The sequence below is a fragment of the Dromiciops gliroides genome, chromosome 2, assembly GCF_019393635.1.
Source record: "Dromiciops gliroides isolate mDroGli1 chromosome 2, mDroGli1.pri, whole genome shotgun sequence".
In the NCBI taxonomy this organism is placed as follows: domain Eukaryota; kingdom Metazoa; phylum Chordata; class Mammalia; order Microbiotheria; family Microbiotheriidae; genus Dromiciops; species Dromiciops gliroides.
The window spans coordinates 139,722,207-139,748,664 of NC_057862.1; the positions used below are offsets into that span (position 1 = coordinate 139,722,207).

Genomic DNA, 26,458 nt, shown 5'->3' on the forward strand with positions numbered 1-26,458 from the left:
TACTTATTCATGGCATTGCTGGTTTCCTCCTCACAAACACAGTAAAAAATCTTTGGAACAATAGTATGGGAGAGTTTATCCCTTCCACTGAGCACATATACAATATTATTGGAAGCATTACAACTAAATTCAAAATTTACTATACTACTATAATTGTAGCTCAAATGGCTATAAATTTTATTCTTGTTATTGTCATTATTGCAATGTGGTATTTTTTTCCAAAAAAACTGTAAAGAGAGGAAGGGATATGACCATAGTAGAACACATGTCCAGAGGGATACCAGTACAGGTCCCTCTACTGGAGATGACGTGAGGTGCCAGCACCATGGCAATGGGTACAACCAGTAGGTGGAACACCATGAGGTTTGTGGAGTCCCAGGCCAGTGTGCACTGAGGCATAAAAACCTCAAATAACAACTAATTCTTTACACTACCTTTTGGAAATTTAGGATAATACCAAAGTTATGACCCTGGAATACTAAGAGGATGGTAATATACTTGACAATGATTGGAAGTGCACAAGTGTGACTGGATGGAGATTTTGGTGTGGGAGAAAATGGATTTTGTTATAGATGTCATAGGAATCTGTAACAACATATCTGCTTGCTGTTCTACCCATAGGACATTCCATTTACCAATTCCTTGCCTTTGTTCCCAGTGCCTGAAATTCTGTCCTCGACCTTTGCCCCTTAGACTCCCTGGCTTTCTTCAAAGCTTAACTTATATCATCTTTCCCGTATACTCTGGGATGTGCTAAAGCCAGCTTTAACAGTTTGTTAAACAAGTTAGAACAAAACCTATATTAGAATATTTATCTGGATCTCACATAAATATCACAATGTATGTGCATATATTGCAATGTATACATATATGTGAGATAGATATAAACATATGTTCTCTATATACACACATGCATGTACACACATACACATATGTGTTGTGTCTATATGTTAATGTAAAGATAGGTTAAAATACAAACATGCAGATGTTTATGTCTATGTGCATGTCTATGTATACATGTGCATATGTATGTGTGTACATGCATGCATGCATATGTATACACTTACGTACCAAGATGTTCACATTAACCATTTGGATTTGTTTAAAATCCTAAGATTGTTATTTAGTTATTTTTCGAAATGTTAATTTAATAGCTATCTCTTTATTATTTTTAACTAAAAAACCTGTTAAGGAAATCTAAAGTGAATAATTAACCTTGATATAAACACTAATGGGTGATATATTATTTTTTTCAAATTACAAGGGTACTATTTATAAGCAATTTTCTAAATAGTGCCCTTTTATTTCCAAAAGCATTAAATAACCCTCATAAGGTTATTTATAATATTGTTTCATAATATCATTAATTATTTTATTTTATTATTTTATTTTATTTAAGCCCCATTGTAAGGTAGCAAGCACTTGCTAAAATAGCATTTGATTCATGATATCTAAATCCTCTTCATACTCATTGCTAGGCAGTGGAGAGAGTAGCCTAAGTGGCCTACTTATTCTTCGATATTTGGGACAGTCAAAAGCCTTGAAGGCATCAGTGAACCAATTATAAGGGAAACTATATGTCACTGTTTTCCGTTTTAGTCCACCTGAACTACTTGTACAAATCCATCAAATATTTTTTTTCTAAGTGCCTATTCTGTACAGAGTACTTTATTAGGCACTGGATATACCAAAAAAAATTTACAAACAACCCCTTCTTCCAAGGGTCTTATATTCTATAAGAGGGAAGAGGATTCAACATCCCACATCAGCAAACAAATGAGTACATACATGACAATTTGACAAAAAGTATGTTATTGACTAAGGGAGTCAGGAGGGGCTTCCTACAGGACATGACACTGAAACTGGAACTTCAAAGAAGGTATGGATTTTGATGGATATGAGGAGGGAGTGTAAAGACATGAAGGCAGGAGGTGAGATACTAAGTATACAAGAAAGCCATGTATTCCAGAATGTGAAAGGGAATGATACAAAATAAACCTGGAAAGGCTAAGTTCAAGCCAGCTTTTTAAATACTTGCAATTCCAAGCTTAGGAGTTTACTTTTTCTTCCTATAGGCAATAAGGAATCACTGATGGTTCTTAGTATGGTGATGCCATAATCAGTCTTTTGCTTTAAGAGGATTATTGTGGCAGCCATATGGAGGATGATTGGGGGAATGGAGAGATTGTAGGCCAGTACTCTAATTAGGAGGCTTTTGAAGTAGTCCGCGCAAAAAGTGAAGTGACTGAACCAGAATAATTTGTATAGTGAGTACATAACTGTGAACAATATAAAAATAAAATTTACAAAACTTGGTAACTGATTGCAGATGAAGGGGTGAAAATAGAGAAGAGTTGAAGTGCTAAGGTTGATTTTCAGGTTTGCTTAGCTGAATGCCTAGAAATATAGTACCTCTTCTGGGGGAGGGTGGGAAGGGGTCAAGGGAGGGATAGAGATTGGAGTAGAAAAATATAAATAAAAATGTTAAATCTGGAAAGGTGGGGGAAGGGTGTTCTGGGAAGGGTACAGGAAGTATATATGTATTTATACACACATATATGTTGTATATTTATGAGTTATTTAGGTATTATTTATATAGTAATTATATTTGAATAAATTTGTCATATAAATTATTTATATTAACTGATATGTGTTTGTTATTTATAGAACAGTTATTTAAGGAATTAAAATACTAAGTTATATGTATTAGAATATATCTAGGTATATCTAAATATAATGATATAGAAAATTTATATTATATATGTCATATGTGTCTGTGTATATCTATGCTTGATATGTATATATATATAATACACATATATTACAAATAAAATTTTAAAAATTTTTACAAAGAAAGTAAGATGGGAAAAATTGTTGTTGACTTCTTCTATGTATAGTCAGAAGCATAGTAGCAAATTTCCTTGATGTTCTGCTGGGGCTCTAGAACAACTTTAAATTTTAAGTTGTTCTAGAGCCCCAGCAGAACTTCAAGGAAATTTGCATTACCAATAGCCTCATGTCTCTAGGCTGATCATACATTCTATTACTTCATCTTAGCTATTGCCTTATATTCCATGGGAGAAAGCTCAGGTCTCTAAGGTAGAGGAAGGAAAAAGTTGTGAGGAAGAGGGAATTGATGTAACTCTCCTAAAAGACTGTCACAAGTTTCTATAAAGTTTTAATTTACTTTATAGTGTGAAATTTGTCTATTCATAACCTTGTTTCAGTTAACAAAGCAATTTGTAAAATATCAGAATTTATACAAATTAAAATTTTATTGCCATCTTGTTCTCATCTTATTTTGGATGTGGAGTGTGGGGTGAAGTTCATATAGAAATAATGCTGGGAGGTCACTATCCTGCAGTTATTCCTTTGTTTAATGGTCTATGTACTGTTGTAAAGATGGATCAAATAACTGATTTTTGTATTTAATTGTAAGTATTAAGATCTAATCTTGTCTTCTGTAGGTTCACTGAAAGCAACCTTGAAACAACTCCTTTGGCAGATAGATTTGTGCCTCATCTTGTTCCTAAATGATTTTTATTTCCTTTGCCAAATATCTATATTTTGAAAGCTTTTAATCCTCTTAGATAATGAATATTTAATATGGTTATATCTATTGAAAATATCATTCCTAATTCTGTGTGGCTCAAAATTGCATTCAGGCAAGTGTGAATAACAGTTATGATCAGTGAGAAGGGTTCTACTTTCAATACTGTTTATTGGTTAAATTCTATAGGACATTTTGAAATTTGTATTTGTAGTATGGGAATTTGTCATCAGCAGTCCATGAAAGACAGTGAACTTCTGATATGTAATGCTAGCCACTAGATCCTATTTTGTTTGGTAATCAGTAAACAAAAAGTTAATTGCTGATTTTTTTCACTATTATTACCACTAGCATTATTAGTATTGCTACTCCTTTAGATCTATGCATCCCCAATAATATAATTTTATATAACCTAACATTTTGTTACATTTTTATGGAGTATGCCTATACTCAGTGGGGAAAAAATCTCACTCATTGAATATTATGCCTATATTTTTCAATTAAATTCAGCAAACCTTTATCAAGTATTTCCTATATACAGAATACATTTCATGTTCTTAGTCGATTCCCAAGCTGTTTAGAAAAAAAAGTATTTTCAGGTTTATTTTATTTTATTTTTTAAAATTTATTAATAGTAATACCTTACAGAAATGTTTATACTTGATTTCAGGTTCTCTTATCAGGACTGATTGGTGTTGTTTCTTGGAAAAGGCCCTTATCCCTTGTGGTAAGTAACAATTCTTACCTGATTAAATCGAACAATTTATGTCTGTTAGTATAGAAGACTTGTGTGTCAAATAGAGAGCCAGTCTTTAAATTATGAGGATATGGTTTCAGATTCTGTTTCTGACACATATTGGTTCTGTTAGCTTGGGCAAGACATTAAATTTCTCAGTGTTCCAGGAAGCCCTGTGCCATTGTGAGCTTAAGAACAGTTGTAGCTCTGTATTCATATAATTTCCTCACCATGAATTCTCTACACCAATGAAATTGCAAGTCTGAAAAAAATTTCCAAAATATTAACTTTATAACAATATCAAATTGTGAATGATTGAATAAAAATATACAAATCAGATAAAATAGTTTAATTCAGAATGTCTACATGTTGATAAAAATATCAACTTTATAGAATAATAGGTTGTTCATATTTTAAAGTTAATGTAAATAGATTTTTTCTTTGTAGAATCTGAGTGGCAGGAATGGGTGAAATGTTATTTGAGTGATGGTAATCTTGTAAAAATTGTCTAAAGGTATTGTATATTTCATTCTAAGAGAATTTCTAAAATATTCATGGTATATTTTTATGAGATATATATTATTGAGTTTTTATTTACTCTATGTGAGGCTAGGCAAGAAATACATGTATTTGCAAAGTGTAGGTGCTACTTTTTTCTATAGTTATTAACAGATACGTGCATAGTATATGCTTATCTAAATTAGAAGGTTGTCAGTTTTATAGCTTTAAAGACTATAAAATGTGCTTCGTTCTTAATTGAGGAATGAAGAATGGATAGAAACACTTTAGTTCAGATCATTGCTTTTCTTTTGTTCCTGATGAGAACTATGACATCAGGAAGGTGATGTCATTGATTTGCAAGTGAATTGGATTTAAGTGAGGGAGGGTTGTGCAGTCACCAAGCTCAATCTCTCATCTATACCCAAATGGGGCAAGCAAAAGGCACTTGCTGATTCATTTGCTAAGAAGTTGAAGTGGTAAGTGAGGAAAATGGAAAAAGGGTTTATGATGTAACCTCAACTTTAGTCTGTTCAAAAGGGAAAGTAATAGCTATTTACTCAAATACTCAACTTTGAGTATGTTTACATATATATTTATGCATAAATATGTAGCTATATAAACAGTAAATAAAATTGTTTCTGTGTCAATAAGTTTCTATTTGTAAAGATTACAATCCCCACATTCTTTGTCGTGTACTCCAACTTACCATATTTTAAAAATAGTAAAAAAGGTTATTTTTATATTTTTTCAAGTCAAACAACCATGATTAATTAATATTATTCATACTGTTCCTTTTTTGGTGTCATTTTATTCCAAAAAGTGTGGTTATGGGCTGCGTCCAGGTTTCATATGAGCCACATTTGGCAGGAGAGGGTTTGAGTGGGAAATCTTGTAGTCTGTAGCATAATATCATTTTTTTCCCTCAATACAAAAAAAGTAAGTATGCAGGGGGTTTTATCTGAATCTCTGTGATTGCATAGGAATAATTGTATACTGGGTTTGTGTCTGTGTCAGGACTGAAAGTGTAATTGCTGGGTTTTGAAGAAAAAAACTAAAATGAAAAGTATCAGAAAAGCGTATAGCATTTTTTCCACTTTAGTATTCACACAGTCATTATACTCTCCTTTTAGCCACTAGCTTTGAAGAATAAAACATTAAATACTTGTGGAAATACATGTAGCATTTTGAAAATTTCAAAACTCTTTCAAGGTTTATCTTTCTACCGTAAAGGGGGAGTCATGTAACAGAAAGGAGGCATTTGTCAGTAAGCCAACAAGCATTTATTAACTGCTTATTGAGTATTAGGTACCATGCTACAAAGGCTGCTGATCCAAAGAAAGGCAAAAATAGTCTCTTTCTTCAAGGAGTTTATATTTCAATGAGAGAGGCAACATATCAGTAAGATACATGCAAAAATGTGTACAGAAAGTATGTGAGGGAAAAGACAGTAACAATGGGGGGCAGGGTTTGGAGTGGGAGAAGCCACCTGCAGAAGATAGTATTTGATCTGATATTTGAAGTTGGGGAAAGTAAGAGGTGGAGATGAGGGGATAGAAAATTATAGTTATGGGTGATAGCCAGTACAAAGACATGGAGAGAAAAGGTAGAGTATCACATGGGAAGAAAAGCAATATCAGTGCTAACAGAACCATGGAGGGGAATAAAGTATAAGAAGTCTCTAAAGGTAGGAAGGGGCCACATTAGGAAGAGCTTTATTTTTTTAAATAGTATTTTATTTTTTCCAATTACATGTAAAGAAAAATTTAACATTAATTTTATTTATATTTTTCTTAATATTGTATTTTATTTTTTCCTATTACAGGTAAAGATAGTTTTCAACAATAATTTTTGTAAGATTTTGAATTCCAAATTTTTCTCCCTCCCTCCCTTCCTTCTCCTCTCTCCAAGATAGCAAGCAATCTAAGTTATACAGCACATTTAACATTCATTTAAAAAAAATCTTCCAAATTTTCTCCTAACCCTAGTGGTAGTATCGCTGGATCAAAGAGTATGAACAATTCGTGTAGGTCTTTCCAGGTTTTTCTGATAGTATCCTGTTCATCATAACCTGAATAAAGTACCTTAAACTTGACAAAGAATTTTCTTCATATTAGCCCAGCAAAGTAGGTACCATACGTTTTCCCATTATAATCAATCATCATAACTATTTCCCTCCATCCTGTTCCCTTCCCATGATATTTACTCTATTTTCTATCTTCTTTAAATGTACTGTATACAAAATAACAGCAATAGTGTAAGATGATCTGCTGGGAAGCATGTGGTTATTTTCAGCCAGGCAATGATCCAATATAACTCTAAAGGACTTATGAAAATGGCAACCCATCTACAGAGAAAGAAGTGATAGTACCTGAAAATAGATGGAAACATATTAACATTTTTTTTTCCTTTTTGACAATTCCTCAATCTGAAGTTTTGGGTTTTTCTTTTTTACTGTTTTCTCTCACAACCTGGCTAATGTGGGAATGTTTTCCATGACTACTCATGTATAACTTATTTTGAAATGCTTGAGTTATAGTGGGTGGGGGGTGGGAATGGAGGAGGAAGAGAATTTGGAACACAAATTTTTAAAAAACTGATGTTAAAATTTGTTTTTACATATACTTTGGAAAATAAAATTCTATTCAATAAAAAATTAAAGGAATTAATGGAAAAATTAAAGGAAAAAAAGAGAATGCACAGTTTGGTTGACCTTTGGGTATAGTTCAAAATAGCTCTCCAGAATAGTTGGATCACTTCACAACTCCACCAACAGTAGATTAGTGTTCCAATTTTCCCATATCTCCAACATTGTTCATTTGTTTCATATTATCCAGTCTGATAGGTGTGAGATGGTACCTCATAGTTGTTTTAATTTGCATTTCTCCAATAAATAGTTATATAGAACATTTTTCATATGACTATAGATACCTTTGATTTCTTCATGTGAAAAGTGCTTTTTCATATCCTTTGACCATTCTAAATTGGGAAATTGTTTGCATTTTTATAACTTTGACTCACTTCTCTATATATTTGAGAAATGAGACCTTTATCAGAGCTGTAAAATTGTTGCTGTAAAATTGGTCACAACTTTTTGTTTTCCTTCTAATCTTGGTTGCATTGGTTTTATACATGCAAAACCTTTAAAATTTTATTTATTTAGAATTTTCCCCCACTTTACATGTAAAAACAATTTGTAACATTGATTTTTTTAAAACTTTGTGTTCCAAATTCTCTTCTTCTCTCCCTACCCCCCTTAAGAACTCAAGCAATTCAAGATTAGTTATGCATGTGCAGTCATGCAAAACATAGAAGACAAAAACTTTAGAAAAAGGAACTAATAACAATAACAAAATTTACTTCCATCTATATTCAGATACCATCCATTCTTTCTCAGTAGATAGATTGCATTTTCCATAAGTCATTCAGAGTTGTCTTGGATCATTGGATTGCTGAAAATAACTAAGTCATTCACAGCAGATCATTTTACAATATTGCTGTTATTTTGTATACTGTACATTTCACTTTGCATCAGCTCATGTAAGTCTTTCCAGGTTTCTTCTCATAGTATCCTGTTCATCTTCTTTTTATAGTAAACTACATTTATATAGTACTTTAAAGGGAGATTTCCTTATAAAACACCCATGAGGTTGATTGTTGCAAGAACAATAATAGCTAACATTTATATAGTACCTTATACCTGACAAATAATTTTCTTCACAATACCCCAGCAAAGTAAGTGCCATCATCCTCATCCTCATTATCATCATCTTCATCTTACATTGCTCTTGCCTCTGCTTCAAATTTTCCCCCAGTTACTATTGCTAACAGCGTTGCCCTCCATCCTATTCGCTCCCCATGACATTTACTCCATTTTCTATCTTCTTTTACTCTATCCGTCCTCAGAAGTGTTTTGCTTCTCTCCCAATCTGCCCTCCCTTCCTTTACCCCTTCCCCCTTATGCCCTTCCCTTCCCACTTTCCCGAAGGGCAAGATATATTTCTATACCCACTTGAGTGTGTATGTTATTCCCTCTTTGAGCCAATTCTGATGAGTGTTAGGCTTATTCACTCCCACACTTCTCCCCCACCTTACCCTTCACTTCATAAGCTTTTTCTTGCTTCTTTTATGTAAGATACTTTACCCCATTTCACCTCTCACTTTCCTTTTCTCCCAGTGCAATCCTCTCACCCCTTAATTTTATTTTAAAGATGTCATCATGGGACAGCTAGGTGACACAGAGGACAAAGCACCCATCCTAGACCCAGAAGGACCTGAGCCCAAATCCAGCCTCAGATATAAGACACTCCCCAACTTCATGACCCATGCCACCCAACCCTGACTGCCTCACAAAAACAAAACAAATCAAAACAAAAAGATGAACAAAAAATAAATGCTTTACAGATATCCCTTCATATGCCCTCTGGCTAAGTATATTCCTTTTAGCTGCCCTAATACTGAGAAAGTTCTTATGAGTTAGAAGTATTATCTTCCCATATAGGAATGTAAACAGTTTAAACTTTTAACATCCTTCATGATTTCTTCCTTCTGTTTACCTTTTTATGCTTCTCTAAGGTCTTGTATTTGAAATTCAGATTTTCTATTCAGTTCAAGTGTTTTCATCATGAATGCTTGAAAGTCCGCTTTTCATTGAAGTCCCATATTTTCCCCTGAAAGATTATACTCAGTTTTGCTGGGTAGGTGATTTTTGGTTGTAATCCCAGTTACTTTGCCCTCCAGAATATCATATTCCATGCTCTCCAGTCCTTTAATGCAGAAACTGCCAGATCTTGTGCTATCCTGACTGTGGCTCCACAGTACTTGAATTGCTTCTTTCTGGCTGCTTGCAATATTTACTCCTTGACCTGAGAGCTCTGAAATTTGGCTATAACATTCTTGGAAGCTTTCCTTTTTGTATCTCTTTCAGGAAATGATTGGTAAATTCTTTCATTTTTCATTTTACCTTCTGCTTCTAGAATATCAGGGCAAATTTCTTGGACGATGGTGTCTAAGCTCTTTTTTTTTTTTGATCATTGTTTTCAGGTAGTCCAATAATTTTCAAATTATCTCTCCTAGATCTATTTTCCAGGTCAGCTATTTTTTCCAAGGAGATATTTCACATTGCCCTCTATTTTTTCATTCATTTGGATTTGCTTTATTGTGTCTTGATTTTTCATAAAGTCTTTGGCTTCCATTTATTCAATCCTAATTCTTAAGCAATTATTTTCTACAGAGAGCTTTTGTACCTCCTTTTATAATAGGCCAATTTGTCTTTTCAAGCTGTTGACTTTTTTTGTGACTTTCCTTCCTCACTCTCATTTGTCTTTCCATTTTTCCTCTACCTCTCTTACTTTATCTTTAAAGTCCTTTTTGAGTACTTCTATAACTTGAGACCAATTCATATTTTTCTTGGAAGCTTTGGTTGTAAGAGCTTTGACTTTGTTATCTTCTTCTGAGGGTGTATTTTTGATCTTCCTTTTCCCCAAAGAAACTTTCTAGGGTCATCATCTTTTTCTGTCTGCTCATTTTGTCAGCCTATTTCATGACTCCTTCTTAAAGTGGGGTACTGCTTCCAGTATGCACTGTCCCAAGCTTCAGAGGGTCCCAGGTGGTATGATTTAAGGAGCTGCAGGTTGTCTACCTGCCTGGCCTGTGCTCTGGTCTGTAAATAACCCCAGGCCTACTTGATCTTTAGCCTGGAAACAAAATTCTGTTTCACTGTGGTTGCTAACTCTAGCAAGCCTGCACCCCTCCCTGACCTGGGTCAACACACTCAAGATTGCTTCCTGCTTCCCAGCATGGGTAAAACAACAAAGTTCTGCCTCAGCACCTGCAGAGACCCCTGTAATTTCCCCCGGCCAACCATTTAGCCCTCTCACCAGACAGTGAGCTTAGTTCCAGAAGAGGACACTGCTGCAGCCAATTCAGAGGTCCTGATGGACTCTTTTGCTGGTGGGGACAGCAGGATCTGTACGTGTGGCCATGTGGCTGTGCTTTGCTCTTACCCCAATACAACCGACTTTTCCTGCCTACCTTCTAAGCTGTCTTTGCCTGGAAAATGATCTCATCCCATCTTTTTCTGGGTTCTGCTACTCCAGGAATTGTCTTATGACTTTATCTGGAGGTTTTCGCATGATCATGTGAAGAGTTCTGAGAGGTTACTGCCTTTCTTCCACTATCTTGGCTCAGCCCCCCAAATCCTAAAATTTAATATAATCAAAATTATCTGTTTTATTGCTCATAATGCTCTCTTTTTTGGTCAAAAAGTCTTCCCTTTTCCATAAATTGGACAGAGAAACTATTCTTTGTTCTTCTAATTTGCTTATAGTATCACCCTTTATATCAAAATCACATACTCATTTTGACCGTATATTGGTATATGTTGTAACATGTTGGTCTGTACCTAATTTCTTCCATATGGTTTTCTTGTTTTTCCCCACAGTTTTTGTCAAATACTGAGTTTTTATCCCAGAATCTGGTGTCTATAGGTTTATCAAACACTAGATTACTATGCTAATTTAGTACTGTTCTTGCTTACTTAATCTATTCCACTGATCTACCCTTTTTTTCTTAGCCAGTTCCAGGTAATTTTGATGATTTCCATTTTATAGTATAGTTTGAGATCTGGCATGGCCAGGCCACCTTCATTTGTATTTTTCATTAATTCCCTTGATATTCTTGATCTTTTGTTCTTTCGTATAAATATTATTATCATTGTTTTTATCTTACTAGCATTTTTTCCAGTTACATGTAAAGACAGTTTTCAACATTCATTTTTATAAGATTTTGAGTTCCAAATTTTTCTCCCTCCTTTGGAATTGTCTTGGATCATTGTATTGCTGAGTAGAGCTATCTATCAGAGCGAATCATCACATAATGCTGCTATTACTGTGTACAATGTTCTCATGTCAGTCAGAATCAGTCCACTTAATTATTCCCAGTTTTTTTCTGAAATCTGTCTGTTCATAATTTCTTATAGCACAGTAGTATTTCATTACATTCATATACCACAACTTGTTCAGCCAATCCCCAATTGATGGGCATTCCCTTGACCTCCAATTCTTTGACATCACAAAGAGAGCTGCTATAAATATTGTTGTATATGTGGGTCCTTTCCCCTTTTTCATGATTTATTTGGGATACAGACCTTGTAGTGGCATTTCTGGGTCAAAGGGTAGGCACAGCACCATAGCCCTTTGGGCATAGTTCCAAATTGTTCTCCAGAATGATTGGATCAATTCATTACTCTACCAACAATGCATTAGTGTTCCAATTTTCTACATCTTCTCCAACATTTATTATTTTCCTTTTTTGTGATAATAGTCAATATGATAGGTGTGAGGTGGTACCTCAGAGTTGTTTTAATTTGCAGTAGTGATTTAGAACATTTTTTATTATGACAATAGATAATTTTATTATCTATTTTTTCTAGCTCTATAAAATAGTGTTTTGGTAGCTTGATTTGTGTGGCACTGAATAAGTAAATAAATTTGGTTAGAATTGTCATTTTTATTATATTAACTTGGCCTACCCATAAGCAATTGATATTTTTGGAAGAGTTTTATTTTTTAAAAAGTATCTTCAATTAACACTTATTTTCTCTCTCACACACATTTCCTGCTGTTGAAAAAAACCTCAAAATCTTGTAACAAATATACATATGTAAACAAAGCAAATTCCCACATTGGCCATGTGCAGAAATATATGTCTTATTCCACATCTTGAATTCATCACCTTTCTGTCAGCAGGTGAATAGCACAATTCTTCATTAGTCCTTTAGAATTGTGGTTAAGTATTTCTTGATTCAGGGTTCTTTGGTCTTTCATTATTATTTGTTTTATAATGTTATTATTGCATAAAATCTTCTCCTGGTTCTGCTCACTTTACTGCCTATCACTTTATATGTTTTCCCAATTTCTCTGAAACATCTCCCTTTTTCATTTCTTATGGCACAATAGAATTCAATTATACCAATATACCAAGATGTGTCTAGCCATTCCCAAATTAATGGGTACCCTGTTAGTTTCCAGTTCTTTGCATCTAAAAAAGATTCAACATATTTTTGGTCCTATAGGTCCTTTTCCTTTTTTATTTCTTTCTATTTTAAGTTTTGTGGTGGCATCAAAGGGTACCAAAGGGTATAGATACAATTTGCTGACTTTATTGGGCAGATTCCTAAATTGCTTTCCATAGTGTCTGGACTTATTCATAGATGTTCCAACAAATTATGAAGAACTTTAAGTGCCACAGGATTTTATATTTGATCCTGGAGATAATAGAGAGTCATTTGAGCTCAATGAGCAGTCAGTGACATGGTCTGACTTATACTCCAGAAGAATTGTGTTGGTAGTTGAGTGGAAGATGGATTGAAGCGGGGAGAGTCTTGTGGCAAGGACACAGTTATGGAAATTATTGCAGTAGTTTGGGGGAGACTTGATGAGGGCCTGAATAAAGGTCATGGCTATGTAAGGGGAAAGAATGGGACAAACATAGGAGATATTTGGAAGGTAGAAATGACAAAATAGGTGTTAAGATTCTAGTGAACTACATTTATCTTCATCTGCAATTGCAGATTAGAGATAATGAATTGTTCCATCACTGGGCAACTTCAAGGAGATTCTGAATTACTAATCAATCAAGTATTTATGACTGTCCTACCTTGTGCCAAGTACCATGCTAGGTGCTGAGGATGTAAAGCAATGAATACAATGAATAAAATGATCTGTACTTGCAAGGAGCTTAAATTCTAACAAGGGAGAGAGCAAGGACATCTCAAATACAAAGAATAAGTACAAATAAATACCAAATTGTTAAACACTAGGGAATGTAAGAAAATCATTGTTAATAATGAGTTTCTTGGGGGGACCCATTTCAGTTTTAGTCCCTTTCATCCCCCCCCCCAACTTCAGAAAATTTAGTTCTAAAGGAACTGTAGCCTACCTCTTTTTTGACCAGCACAAGGGTACAATAGAAATGGAGATTGATTCTTTTGTTTAGTTTAGTGAACTGATGGGATTAAACTGCACCTAGATACTGGACTTCAGCTTTGCCCATGAGGGAGTCTCTTTTTTTGCATACTTCCCTCCTCCTGTCATGTCATCAGTAGAGATCATTTTAATTTGGACCACCCTCAGGTCATGCCTAACAATGGAATTTAATGATGCTAGCCAATTAGCTTTGATCAGTGTATAGTGACCAGCCTGTATCAAAAGATGATAAAAGAGGGGCAGCTGGGTGGTGAAGTAGATGGAGCACCAGCCCTGGAATCAGGAGAACCTGAGTTCAAATTCAGTCTCAGACACTTGACACTTACTAGCTGTGTGGCCCTGGGCAAGTAACTTAACCCCAATTGCTCTGCAAAAAAAAAAAAAAAAAAAAGAGGATAAAAGCCTCCACCACTCAATCACTGGGGGGTTGCATATTCTTGGCTCATGGTCTTGGCCCAGAATACTGTCTCCTTGCTCACTCTCCTCTTAGGACAGAGTAGGTTTATGTAGGACTTCTGAACTCTCATTGAAAGAAAGTCTTAAAAAGAAAGAAATAAGAAAGTGCTAGCTTTCTGAGAAACAGCATGAGTCCTCTGGGAGCTTTCTCCTGCTTGTGCTGAACTGCCATGTGATCATTTTTTTGCTGATATCTAATATTAATTAATAGTAAATGATTACTGCCAAAATGGGTGCAATAATGGGTGTGCAAATAATTTTAGAAAAGCACAGTTTTGTACAATAATCTAAAAAAACACAGTGATTTGAGAGAGAGGATACTAGCCCTTGAAATAATGAAGGAAAGCTTCATATAGAAGGTCATATTTGAGCTGTATCTTGAAGGAAAAAAGACGTTCTGTTTGGCAGAGATGAAAAAAGGTGTACATTCCAGGTATTGAGGGTAGCCAGTTGTAAAAGTAAAGAGTATTTTGATCATCGTTCCTAGGGAATCAGTGACAGATCATTATCTTAATTAGAATTTGTAATGGTGGGAAATGGGGTACGGGTTGGGTTAGGGGATGGAGTTCTTAGGAATTCCTCTTTAAAGAATTACACCCTCTTGCACACAAAACTTAGTTAGAATAAGGTGATAGTTTATTTAGGAGTAAGGGAAGGGAAGGGTGGGGGGAGGGAAACCATGAAAGAAATCCTTGGACTTTTCATGGGGAGATTTGGCATAAAGCACATGGCTCAGAGGTACCAAATCTCCTTGAACAGGAGACTGGAAGGTACTTTTATAGAGGACTGATGGGGGTGGACCATCTGCCCGTGAAAAGTTCCTTTAGTGAGAGAGGACCATCCCCCACTGGTGGTAGCTGGGGGAATTGGGTGAGGAGTGGAGGACCATCCCCCACTGGTAGTGACTAAAGGAATTGGGTGAGGGGTGGCTACAGATCCCTCTTCAGAACGCAAAGGCCACAGCAACACCCAAACTTATCTCCCCAGGGTAAGGGAGACCAGAATGAAGGGTAGGAATCCGAAGCTAGCTCAGTCCGATTTGGTTTAGCTTATCTCTCTAGGCGTTATCTGTCCTCTGGTTTAGTTTCTCAAGGAGAAGATTCCTTGGTGTGCCCCAGAGAACTTCTGGGGTGCTCTGTACCCCATGACAGAATTGTTATGTCTTTTGATGTTGTTTCTTTTTACAGTATGTTTTTATATTATAAATTGGTTTTTTGGTCCCATAAATTTTACTCAGCATCAGTTCACACATGTTTTCCCCAGTTTCTCAGGAATTATTCCTTTCATTGTTTCTTATGGCACAGTCCTAATCTATTATATTCATATACCATAATTTGTACAACTGCCTCCCATATGATGAGCATTCCCTTAGTTTCCAGTTTTTTCTACCACAAAGGTTAATCTATCTATCTATCTATCTATCTATCTATCTATCTATCTATCTATCTATCTATTTGCATATATAGGACCTTGTTTCTCTCTTTCTCTCCCTCTCCTTCTCTCTTCCTTTCTCCCCCCCACCTTCCTTCTCACCCCTTGTGGGCCCACTGGTATTTTGGGGCCAAAGGGTTTGTATAATTTAATAACTTTCAGGGTATATTTCTAAATTGCATTCTAGAATGTAGAAATATTTCAAAACTCCACCGTCAATCCATCAGTGTATTTGTTTTCTTGAGGCATCTCCAGCATTTTTCATTTTCTTCTTTTGTCACCTTTGAAGTTAGAAACTTAGAGTTTCTTTAATTGTCATTTCCCTTATCATTAGTGGGTATTATATTTTGAAAAAAGTTTTCTACATATTTTGAAAACAAACTATAATTTTTTTGTTATTTATGATCATTTATCTTGGCAACTTTATAATTATTGAGTCAATCTTGAATTCCTATTATAGATTCTTCTTGCAAATTTAATCTGTTATAGTATATAATCTTTGTTATAGCATCTTTGCTAATTTTTATTTCAATTTTTGCATCAGCATTAATTAAACACATTGGTCTATTGTTTTCTTTCTCCTTTTTGCTTCTTTTAGTTTAGGTATTAAGACCACATTTATAGCATAGAAAGAATTTGGTAGAATCCCTTCTTTCCCTATTTTTCAAGCAGTTTTTACAATGTCATAATTAATTTTTCTTTCAATATTTGACCAAGTTCACTTGTATATCCATCTGGCTTTGTTTTTTTTTTCCCTTTTGGAAGTTCATTTGTAGCTTGCTAAATTTATTTTTTGAGATAGGGTTATTTAAATCCAATATTTCATGTTCTCTTAATTTGGAAATTTTATGGTTTTTTTTGTAAATATTCACCCATTTTACTTGTTATTTTGGGGCATATAATTGGGCACAATGATTAATGATGTTCTTTATATTTTCCTCATTTTTTTTTTGTAAAATCTGTTTTCATTTTTGAGGATGGTAATTTTCTTTTTAAAAATAAAATTAACTCATGATTTTATAGATTTTTTTTCTTCAAAAATTCAGCTCCTCAAACCTACTATGGTGTCAAAGAAATCAGCTACTGTTAGCATATCCATTCTGAGGCTGGGGGGTTGAGTCCTTAATTCTGCTCTGAATTCGGGGTAGTACCAGAACTGTGGGTTCTGTTCTGGGCTGTGGGTAGAAGGCTGTCATTCCATCTCCATATCAGAGCAGTAATGCTTACTGGTGGCTCTGTTCTGGGCCTAGTATCTGAGTCTCAGATCCCCTTTGTGGGTCAGAGGGGACTGCATAAAGGCCCTGGTCAGGGTCCTTGATGGTGACCCACCTCAATTCCACAGTTCTGGCCCTGAGGGGTTGAATTTTTTATCTTGGCCTGGAAAGATGACCAGCTGTGCTTTCTCCTTAGATTACTACTCTCTCTGGTGCCCTTCTTACATATTTGTTGGAGTAGTTAAAGGGAAAGTTGGATTCTAATACTTCCTCCTCCTTGGCTGTCTTCACTGACTTCACTGGTTCTTCTGCTCCCAAACAAGTAGGGATAATAATAATAATTGATTTTTCACCTTAGGATTTCCAAGATGCTTTACCTTCATTGTCACCTTTGATCTTCATCACCCTGCAAGGTGGTAAATAGTGTAAGTAGTGCTGTCTCTACTTTACAGATGCAGAAAATGAAACTTAGAATGCTCGACTTCCCTCTTGGCTACCCGCCTAGTCAGTGTCAAAGGCCAGATATGAGCCAACTCTCTCCACATCCCAAGTCCAGTGGGAGACAGACCTGTTTTTTATAAGCTCCTTAAAAGTGACGCAGAAGACAATGTAGTTGTTTGGCTTGGTTTTATTAAACTTGTTGTTGTTGTTACATAGTAGGAAGTGGCTATGTCAGTAAGGTATTGTTTTTTATTTTTTTAAGTGACACAGTTCTCTCGACTTCACTTACCTCCTAGTGAATTTGGTAAGGTTTTCACTGAAAATAGATATTGGGACTTGTGGTTTGCTCATAGTTATGAGATGACAGAACAGGTTTAACATCTTCCTATACAGAATTTAGGAAATGTCTGACTGGAGTTTCCCCAACCAATGAGGGTCCCCACTTTCATATGTGTAAGATGTCCTTGGTTTGACATTTGCTATTAGATGCTGGAAAAAGCTTCCTTTTAGCAAGTCCTTTGAGTTTTATCCATTATGTCCTTATCTTATTTAGTGCTTTACCCTTCCTGACTTGACTTTAAGGGATATGAACTGAAAGATAGGGTATTATTGCAAAATTTTGAGAAAGGATTCATATAATTTCTCTGATATGAAATGGAGGCAGCAGGTTATACTTGCATCCCAAAAAGGAAAGGAGATCATCTTGTTTCTTGGACAGCTTGGTGAAGCTAGAAAGATAACTGCTTTGGATTGTAGTGAGGAGTTAAGGAAGCAAAAATGATATCTATTTTAAAAATTCATTACCAAAACATAGAAAACTAGGATATCATCTCTTCCATTGGCTCCTAAGCTGTAGTATATATGTGGAAAAAGAATGTTTAATTTTTTTTATTTGTACTAAATGTCCCCTATGATTGAGATAATCGTCTCCTTTGCATTATTCTATAAGAGGTTCTACATTATGCTGGATGCCAATTAAGAATCAAATTGTATGGCTCTGATTAGGTAATTTCATGAAAGATTCAGTGAAACACTTTGAGATTGCTTACTTATCTTTAGTGGAAACAGCCTTACAAATAATCATAGAAACTAATGTTAAAAAATGAGCAGAAAGGTGGACATTGCATTATTCATAAATGCTAATACTGCTGAAGGACTGAAAACTGAAAACTAAAGGTTTTAGAAGGGTTTTTTTTATTTTTAGAAAACAAACTTTCATATGCAACTGATAGAATGAATTACTTTGGGGTATATTGTATTCTGTCTTCTTAAGAAAAGTAATCCTGTTTAAAATGCTCTTAGCTACTGGAATTTATTAATACTGTTTGTAGCATAGATTTAAATGGTGATTTAAATACTCTTTGCCTCTTTTAAAATTCTTATGTAGTCACTGAAAAAGCTATCTTTATGATTTACTCAAATAATGGTCTTAAGTTTGTATGTTAATTTTACTAGTCAAGATCTCTGAGTTGTTATTATGGTAATATAAATTCTTGGTAAATAGGATCTTTCATATCAAGCATTGACTCAAGTAGTTTAACTGTTACTTCCTTAGTGCTACCAAAATGGCCAGACCACAGGGTGTATTTGGGATTGGGAGGCAAGCAGGTTTGTTTCCCTTTTCTCAATTCTACCCTTACTTGCCCAAAGTGGCCTTCTCATAGAGTGGCCATGTTAAGCTGTCACTTCAGCAAAATAGTGTTTTTCAAATTTCCAGCCTTATTAGGAAATTAATGGCTACAGCCTCCTTTATTGGATAGGTATGGCATAGAGGAAGAATTAGGGCAAAGGTATGAGAGGGAGAGGGAGAGACTCAGGGCCTAAATCACAGTTTTTAAAATTGTCAGAAATAACTTCTATGAAAATTTAGCTCTTTCCATATTGATTACGTCTTTTAAAGTAACTGTGGTTAAAAGTGTTTACAGCTTTTATATTTTATTATATAGCTAAGCATTTATTTGGGGGAAGGGTGTTCTGAGCTATGAAAACCTTTGAAGAAATAGTATGCCTTTTGTAGTGTAATGATTGGAATGATGTCACCTACTGGAGACTTGCTGTGGGAAAGCTCCACCATGAGGAAAATGCCTCAGAGGCATTGTGGCTTTTCCTTGGCATCAGGAAATGACGTTTGCTCATGGGTGCTGTCTATCAAGGCTACCAGCCAATCAACTTGAGGAGCTTCCTATTTTCTGGGAGGAGACCGGAGGGAGGAGAGGGAGCCTGCGTGGAGAGCTCTGGCGCTTTTGGGTTCCTGACTTGGTGGTGGTAGCAGCAGAGGACTTCACAGGAAATTTGAGGAAAGATAGGAATGCCAGGCTGTTAGAATTCTGTTCTCAATCTTTTTCTTTCTATTTTCCAATAAACCCTTAAAAACCTAAACTCGTTTTATCAGTGATTTTAGTCAGTTTCCCCCAAAAGTGGGGGAACAGATTAGAATCCACATTTAGAATCTTAAATTACATAGTAGAAATAAGGATCTATATCAGTGGTACGTTCCTGACATGTGCATTTGTTTCCCTATCCATTTGTCTGTCTCAGACCATTCCTTCCAATACTCCTTGATTTTTCTTTCCTCTGAACTACAGCATTAATCTGTACCATAGAAACTGGCTTTAATTCTGTGCTTCTTTTTATTGTTGCTAACATTTCATACCTGTTAATCTTAACCAGATTATAAACTTCTTAAGGGAAGGGACCAATTTTTATACTGCTTAAAATAAATTCTCCTATAGTACCTAATGCTTAAGATATATAAGTGCTAAATAGATAAGAATTTGTCAACTGACCATGTAAAGAATGCCTAGTTTTTCTAATTATTCTATATTTTTGTAGTCCTCCATCTCCCTTTACCTCCAGCTAGTTTCTATTAATTCCTCAATCCTTTTATCCATTTGACCTGACAGCCTTACGACCATAGATATGGAGTAGAAAAAGTTAATTGTACTGAATGTGCTTATACATTATCAGGGGTCCTTGAAGGCTCTCTGATTTGGACCTTTTTTTCTTGTATTGATTTTATCTCACTGAAAAAAAAATGTAAATACTTCTCTCTGCCCCACTGGTGAGGGCTTTGTTTGGATATTAATGATATTTTGATGACAGAGATTTCACATTTTTGCCTTTTCCTGAGTACTTGTTATCACATCAATACCATGTTGATAATTGATCTTGATACTTGACTGCAGTCTTAAACTTGGCCTTTAAAAGGGGGAAGAAACCTCCCCCCCACACACACACACCCCAAAGTCAAGTTAAGAAGTGTTTATTAAGCACCTACCATGTGACTATGTGTTAGTCACTGTGCTTAGCACAGGGCATACAAAGAAAGATACAAACAGTCCCTGACCTGAAGGAGTTTACAATCTGATATGATGGAAAGGAGAGGTAAGATAGACCATGCAAACAACCATGTACAAATATGGTATCCATAGGATAAATCGATATAATCTCTGAGTGAAGGAACTAAGATGACTGGGTGCTGAGAGGCTTCATGTAGAACATTGAATTTTAGCAAAGACTTGAAAGAAACTAGGGAAGTCTGGAAGGAAAGATGAGGAAGGAGCACATTTTAGGCATAGGGGACACAATGGAGTGGGGATATGGAGTGTTCTATGTAAAGGGGAGCAAGGAGCCCAGTATCAATGTATTGTAGAGTATGTGAAGAGCAATAAGGCATGAAAAGACTGGAAAGTTAGAAAAGGGACAGATTATGATGGTCTTTAAAAGCCAGAGTGTTTTGCATTTGATACTAGAGGTAATAGGGAACCACTGGAGTTAATTGAATATGGGTGAACTGGATAGACCTGAGCTTTGGGAAGATGATTTTTTCCTCAATAATAAACATTTTTATTTAAAGTTTTGACTTACAAATTATATCCCTCCTTCCCTCCCTCCCTTCATCCCTCCCTCAAGTGGTAGAGCAGATATACATGTGCAGTTAGGTAAAACATTACCATATTAGCTATTTTGTATAAGAAAACTTGAATAAAAGAAAAAAATGAAAGTAAAAATGCTTCAGTCTATGTTTGATCACAATCTTAATTTTTTTCATCACTAGTATTTTGAGATTGTCTTGGATCATTGTATTTTTTGAGAATAGCTAAGTCATTCACAGTTCTTCAAACAATATTGCTGTCACTATGGAGTTCTGTTTCCATAGGCTTTGTATACAGACTGTTACCATTCATGTGTCAGAATTTTTGATGTAATGAAATAATTTTCATTTTACTATATAATGATACAGTTTATGAAATTGTTGTAGCTCTTAACAAACATTAGAAAACCTGTAAGACTTTCCCCTTAAACCTGAAAAATGGATTAAAATATAACCTTAATATATTAGCAAGAATCTATGCAAGTAGGTTAATCCAATTAACATAAGTGTTTTTGTACTAATAATTTATTCAAAATATTCATTAGAAATCCCTTTCCAGGTTCATTATAGTCTAGATCATGACCTCTTGCTAAGAAAATGCATTTCCTTGATCATATTAAGGATGCAATCTTTATCCATTAAGTACTGAAGAGGAATAAGAAATGGGATATAAATTTCTAAAGGTCTTTGAGACTATATAGATTTTTACTATACTAATAAAACAGCTTCAACTTAAGTACTTAGACAAAAACCCATCCTCCATCTTGTTTATTAAATTAGTCTAGTATTATGCTCTCTCTTTTGAAAATTTACCAGCCTTCTCCAAGTATGAGTGGGAAAAATATCTCAGCTAGAAAACTGAGATTGAATTAGATTAATTAATTAAAGGCACAAAACAGAATCATGGTAACACAAAGGTTAAAAGTGATAAACATCAGTTTCTCTTGAAAACCAAGTAAGATTTTAAAATGTTTTTGACAAATATTATTTTATATGAAATATGGAGATAATTGCACATTATATTTTCTTAAAGCACAGTACTTTAAGTGCAGTTGTGAAACACTCAGACGTGATATTTTCTCTCTTTCTCTTTTTTTCTCTCTCTTAACTGAGTCAGCAATAAGTGGGATGTACTAGAGTCAGCTCAAACCACTGAGCTGATTGTTAAATTTTCACTGTGTGCTTTTATACTTCAGCAATCATCAAGCTACAAATCAGGGCTTGACATTGTTTTGTTGATTTTTCTAGACTTAAAGTCTTTTGGCAAAATGTTAAAAATGCAGATTACACTTAAACATGCACCCCCTTTTTCTACATAGTTCCCTCCAGAATTTATTTCACTAGTAACCTTTAGGCATATAATGCAAATGCAGTATATATAATAGAGGGGGCATATTATAGTAAATACACAAGAAAATCAAGTATGCCCTAGGCTTTCCTAAGTAACCCAGTCTTTAAAACTTTTATGAATTGCATGTAACATATTTAATTGCACCTGGAAGCAATTGTAACACTCTTTGTATCATTTGTTGCTTTTAAAGGATCCCTAAGGAAGCACCTATTGCTATGTTCAAATTTTGAATGATTACTCCCTTCCAGAAAAATCACAGATGAGGTCTGGCATAACGATGCTACCTGGATAGTTGTAGAGATTTTAGGGAGTATAAGAATAATTATTGAGTAAAGAGCACACTATTTCCAAATTATACACAGTTGATGAAGTACAGAATACTCCTTTTATTGATCGAGTATAAATTTGTTGTACAATTCAAAAAAAGTAATTTATTTATTTTATAAGTTATAGTTTAAATCATTTACTTTTAATTAATGTCCCTAAATGTAAACATTGTGAAATGAGATATTTCTGTGCTGGATCTATTAGATTCAGCAATGATAGATTAGTAAATTTTATGATTATGGTAAAGGATTTAGGAGCTTTGATCAAGGAAGCTTAAGGATGTGAAAATATCTTCACTAGAGGAAATACTACATTTACAAAGTCTGTTTCCTCAAAATAGCCAAGTCATATATTTTTAAAACATTTTTATTTAGAATTTTGAATTCCAGAGTCTTATATCCTCCCTCTTCTCCCCTCTTTCCTCCCTGAGATGGTAAGCAATTAGATATAGGTTATGCATGTGCAGTTTATATAAAACATTACCTTATTAGTAATTTTATATAAGAAAACTTGAATAAAAGAAAAAATGAAAGTGAAAAATAGCACGTTTACGTCTGTGTTCAATCAATATCAGTTCTTTCTTTGGAGGTTGATAATATGCTTCATCACTAGTCCTTTTGATCATTGTATTGCTGAGAATATTGCTGTCATTCACAGTTCTTCATCAAACAATATTGCTGTTACTGTGTACAGCATCCTCCTGGTTCTGATTACTTCATGATACATTAGTTAATACAAGTCTTTCCAGGCCTTTCTGAAATCATCCTGCTTATCATTTCTTACAGCACAATAATATTCCATTGCAATCATATACCATAACTTGTTTAGTCATTCTCCAATTGGTAGACATCCCTTTGATTTCTAATTCTTAGCCACCACAAAGAACTACTATGTGGGGCAGCTAGGTGGCACAGTGGCTAGAGCACTGGCCCTGGATTCAGGAGGACCTGAGTTCAAATCCAGCCTCAGACACTTGACACTTAACTAGCTGTGTGATCTTGGGCAAGTCACTTAACCCCAACTGCCTCACCAAAAAAACAAAACAAAACAAAAAACAACAAAAAAAAAGAACTGCCATAAATATTTTTGTACAACTCCCCCTTTTTTGTATGTCTTTTAGATATAAACTTAGCAGTGGTATTGCTGGATCAGAGGGTTTTCACAGTTTGATAGCCCTTTTTGCATAGTTCCAAATTGTTCTCCAGAAGTGTTGCATCAGTTTACAACTTCACCAGTAGTGGATTAATGTTTCAGTTTTTCCCACATCCCCTCCAACATCCAATTTTTATCATATTAGCCAATTTGATAGGTGTTAGCTGGTACCTCATTATTGTTTTAATTTGCATTTTTCTGATCAGTTGTTATTTAGAGCATTTTTTCATATGACTATAGGTAGTTTTGATGTGTTTGTTTGAAAACTGTTCATATCCTTTGCAGGTCATATTCTTTTTTGATTGTTTTGTTTTGTTTTTGTTTTTGTTTTTGGGTAGGGCAGTGAGGGGGTTAAGTGACTTGCCCAGGGTCATACAGCTAGTAAGTGTCAAGTGTCTGAGGCTAGATTTGAACTCAGGTCCTCCTGAATCCAGGGCCAGTGCTTTATCTACTGTACCACCTAGTGGCCTTCGGTCATATTATTATACATTAAAATTCATTGACAACTTTGAGCTCATTGTTTTTGCTGATGATGTTTGGTTGCATAAAGTCTTGCTCAAGTGCAAGCTAGTGAACAACCTCAATCTTCAAGTTTATTATTAGTTCTAAGTGTTGTGCTGACTCAACAGAACGATTCTATAATTAGTTAATTATATGTTTGTGTTAACATGACCTTCTAGAATATAGGCAAAAACAATCAGTCTCTAACTTTCTCTGTGCTATTTGATATGACTGTTGAGTTGGAGATTTTCCTAGGTATTTGTAAATATGCTTTGGTACCATCCTTTATGAATAATAAGTAGTCATTGTGCAAGGCAGGAGGCAAAGAAGTATAAGACATAGTCTTTGTTTTCTAGGAGCTTAGATTTTTTTATGGAGAGATAGGACATAAACATATGCAAAGCTGAATAAGCAATCCCATCCAAGCAGTTCTTCTGTTTAAAATAGGAGTCTGAAGGCCTAGCTTTGAGTCCTATCATTGCCACTTCCTGTGTGTACAACCATAGGCAAATCACTTTAACCTCCAACAGAGTCAGTTTGCACTACTGATTTCCTTGAAAGGCTGTTGTGAAGAACAAGAAGGATAATGTATTTGCTGTTGTATAAGTGCAAAATTATAAAGAAATGTAAGCTACTTTATGATAAGGCAGTGTAGCAGGAGTAATCTAGAAGGTTTTAGTATCTGTAAAGAATACCTTTTCAACTTGAACTCTGTGGTGCATACTTTATGATAATGATAATCACCTATAGCAGACATGAAATTTATGTTTGATGTTTTGCTTGTTTTTTTAAATGAGCATAATTAAGCAAAGCTAATTTCTATTTTTGTGTATTTTGAGAAATCTTTATTGCTTTTGTTCATAAATATCAGCCATATTATTTTAGGAGAGATTTTAAGTTAAAATGATATTCTCCTCTATTGAATCACACATTTTATTTTTGTTAGCCAACAATAAACAGTGAGCTCTTGTATTTTTTTTTTTTTTTGGTGAGGCAATTGGGGTTAAGTGACTTGCCTAGTGTCACACAGCTAGTAAGTGTTAAGTGTCTGAGGCCGGATTTGAACTCAGGTCCTCCTGACTCCAGGGCCAGTGCTCTATCCACTGTGCCACCTAGCTGTCCCCCCCCCACCCTGATCTTGTATTCTTTACAACTTTGAATCAATTTTCTTGTAAAGATGTTGTTTGTTGTTGAATATCCATTTCATGTTCTCTTCTCATACCTTCATTAAGGGATATTCTCAAATACTCATGTGGGGTTTTTCTTTTTGGTTTTTGGTTTTGTGATATTATTTAGATATGACCAAAAAACACCATCTTTCCCTAGGATTGGTCTATAAATTGGCACTTGAATTCAAAAGGGCAAATTTTTAGAAATTGGAGTGAATGTGGAATTCTAATTAAAATCCTCTGAGAAGAAACTACATCAGGGGAAAAAGAATCCCTGGCTGGATTATTCTCTTTCTCATTTTTCTCCCCTTAGCCCACTTCAAAGGGTCTAGAGCATTTTGGACCCATCTGCATCTTCTCATTGATGTCTTAGCATCATACTCCCTTCTCCTGACAGCATCAGCTCCCCTTTTCATCCCTTCATCAGCTTATGAGTGTCTCTCTATCATCAGGAGCCAAGGACAGATGGGACACATGGCTCTACAAGGAGTCCAGCAAAGGTAATACACCATGCCCAAGGGGAACTTCTGAAGCATCCACATGGGAGAAAGGAGCTACCCCTTTGACACACATGTTCTTTAAACTTTAGCCCACATTGCCTGGGTCTCTATATGTAGTGGAAGAAAAATGTGTCATAGACTTTGGGAGGGACTTTTTTTAGATTAATTTTTTTTAGTGTACCACCCTAGCAAATACCCTTTTCTAAAATTTTAAAATAGAATTGCTAAAAACTGGCCAACTAAATAATTCCCACCTTACAGGGGCAGGATA

At 35.0% G+C, this 26,458-nt stretch overlaps 1 protein-coding gene across 1 annotated transcript in view; it reads left to right on the forward strand.

Moving 5' to 3' along the window:
- Nucleotides 1-26,458, forward strand: part of FAM189A1 (family with sequence similarity 189 member A1) — a 556,488-nt gene that overhangs the window by 196,071 nt on the left and 333,959 nt on the right. Inside the window, exon 2 of the mRNA XM_043987879.1 lies at nucleotides 4,221-4,277. Within this exon, the coding sequence (XP_043843814.1) occupies nucleotides 4,221-4,277 (57 nt within the window). The remainder of the gene's footprint in view (nucleotides 1-4,220; nucleotides 4,278-26,458) is intronic.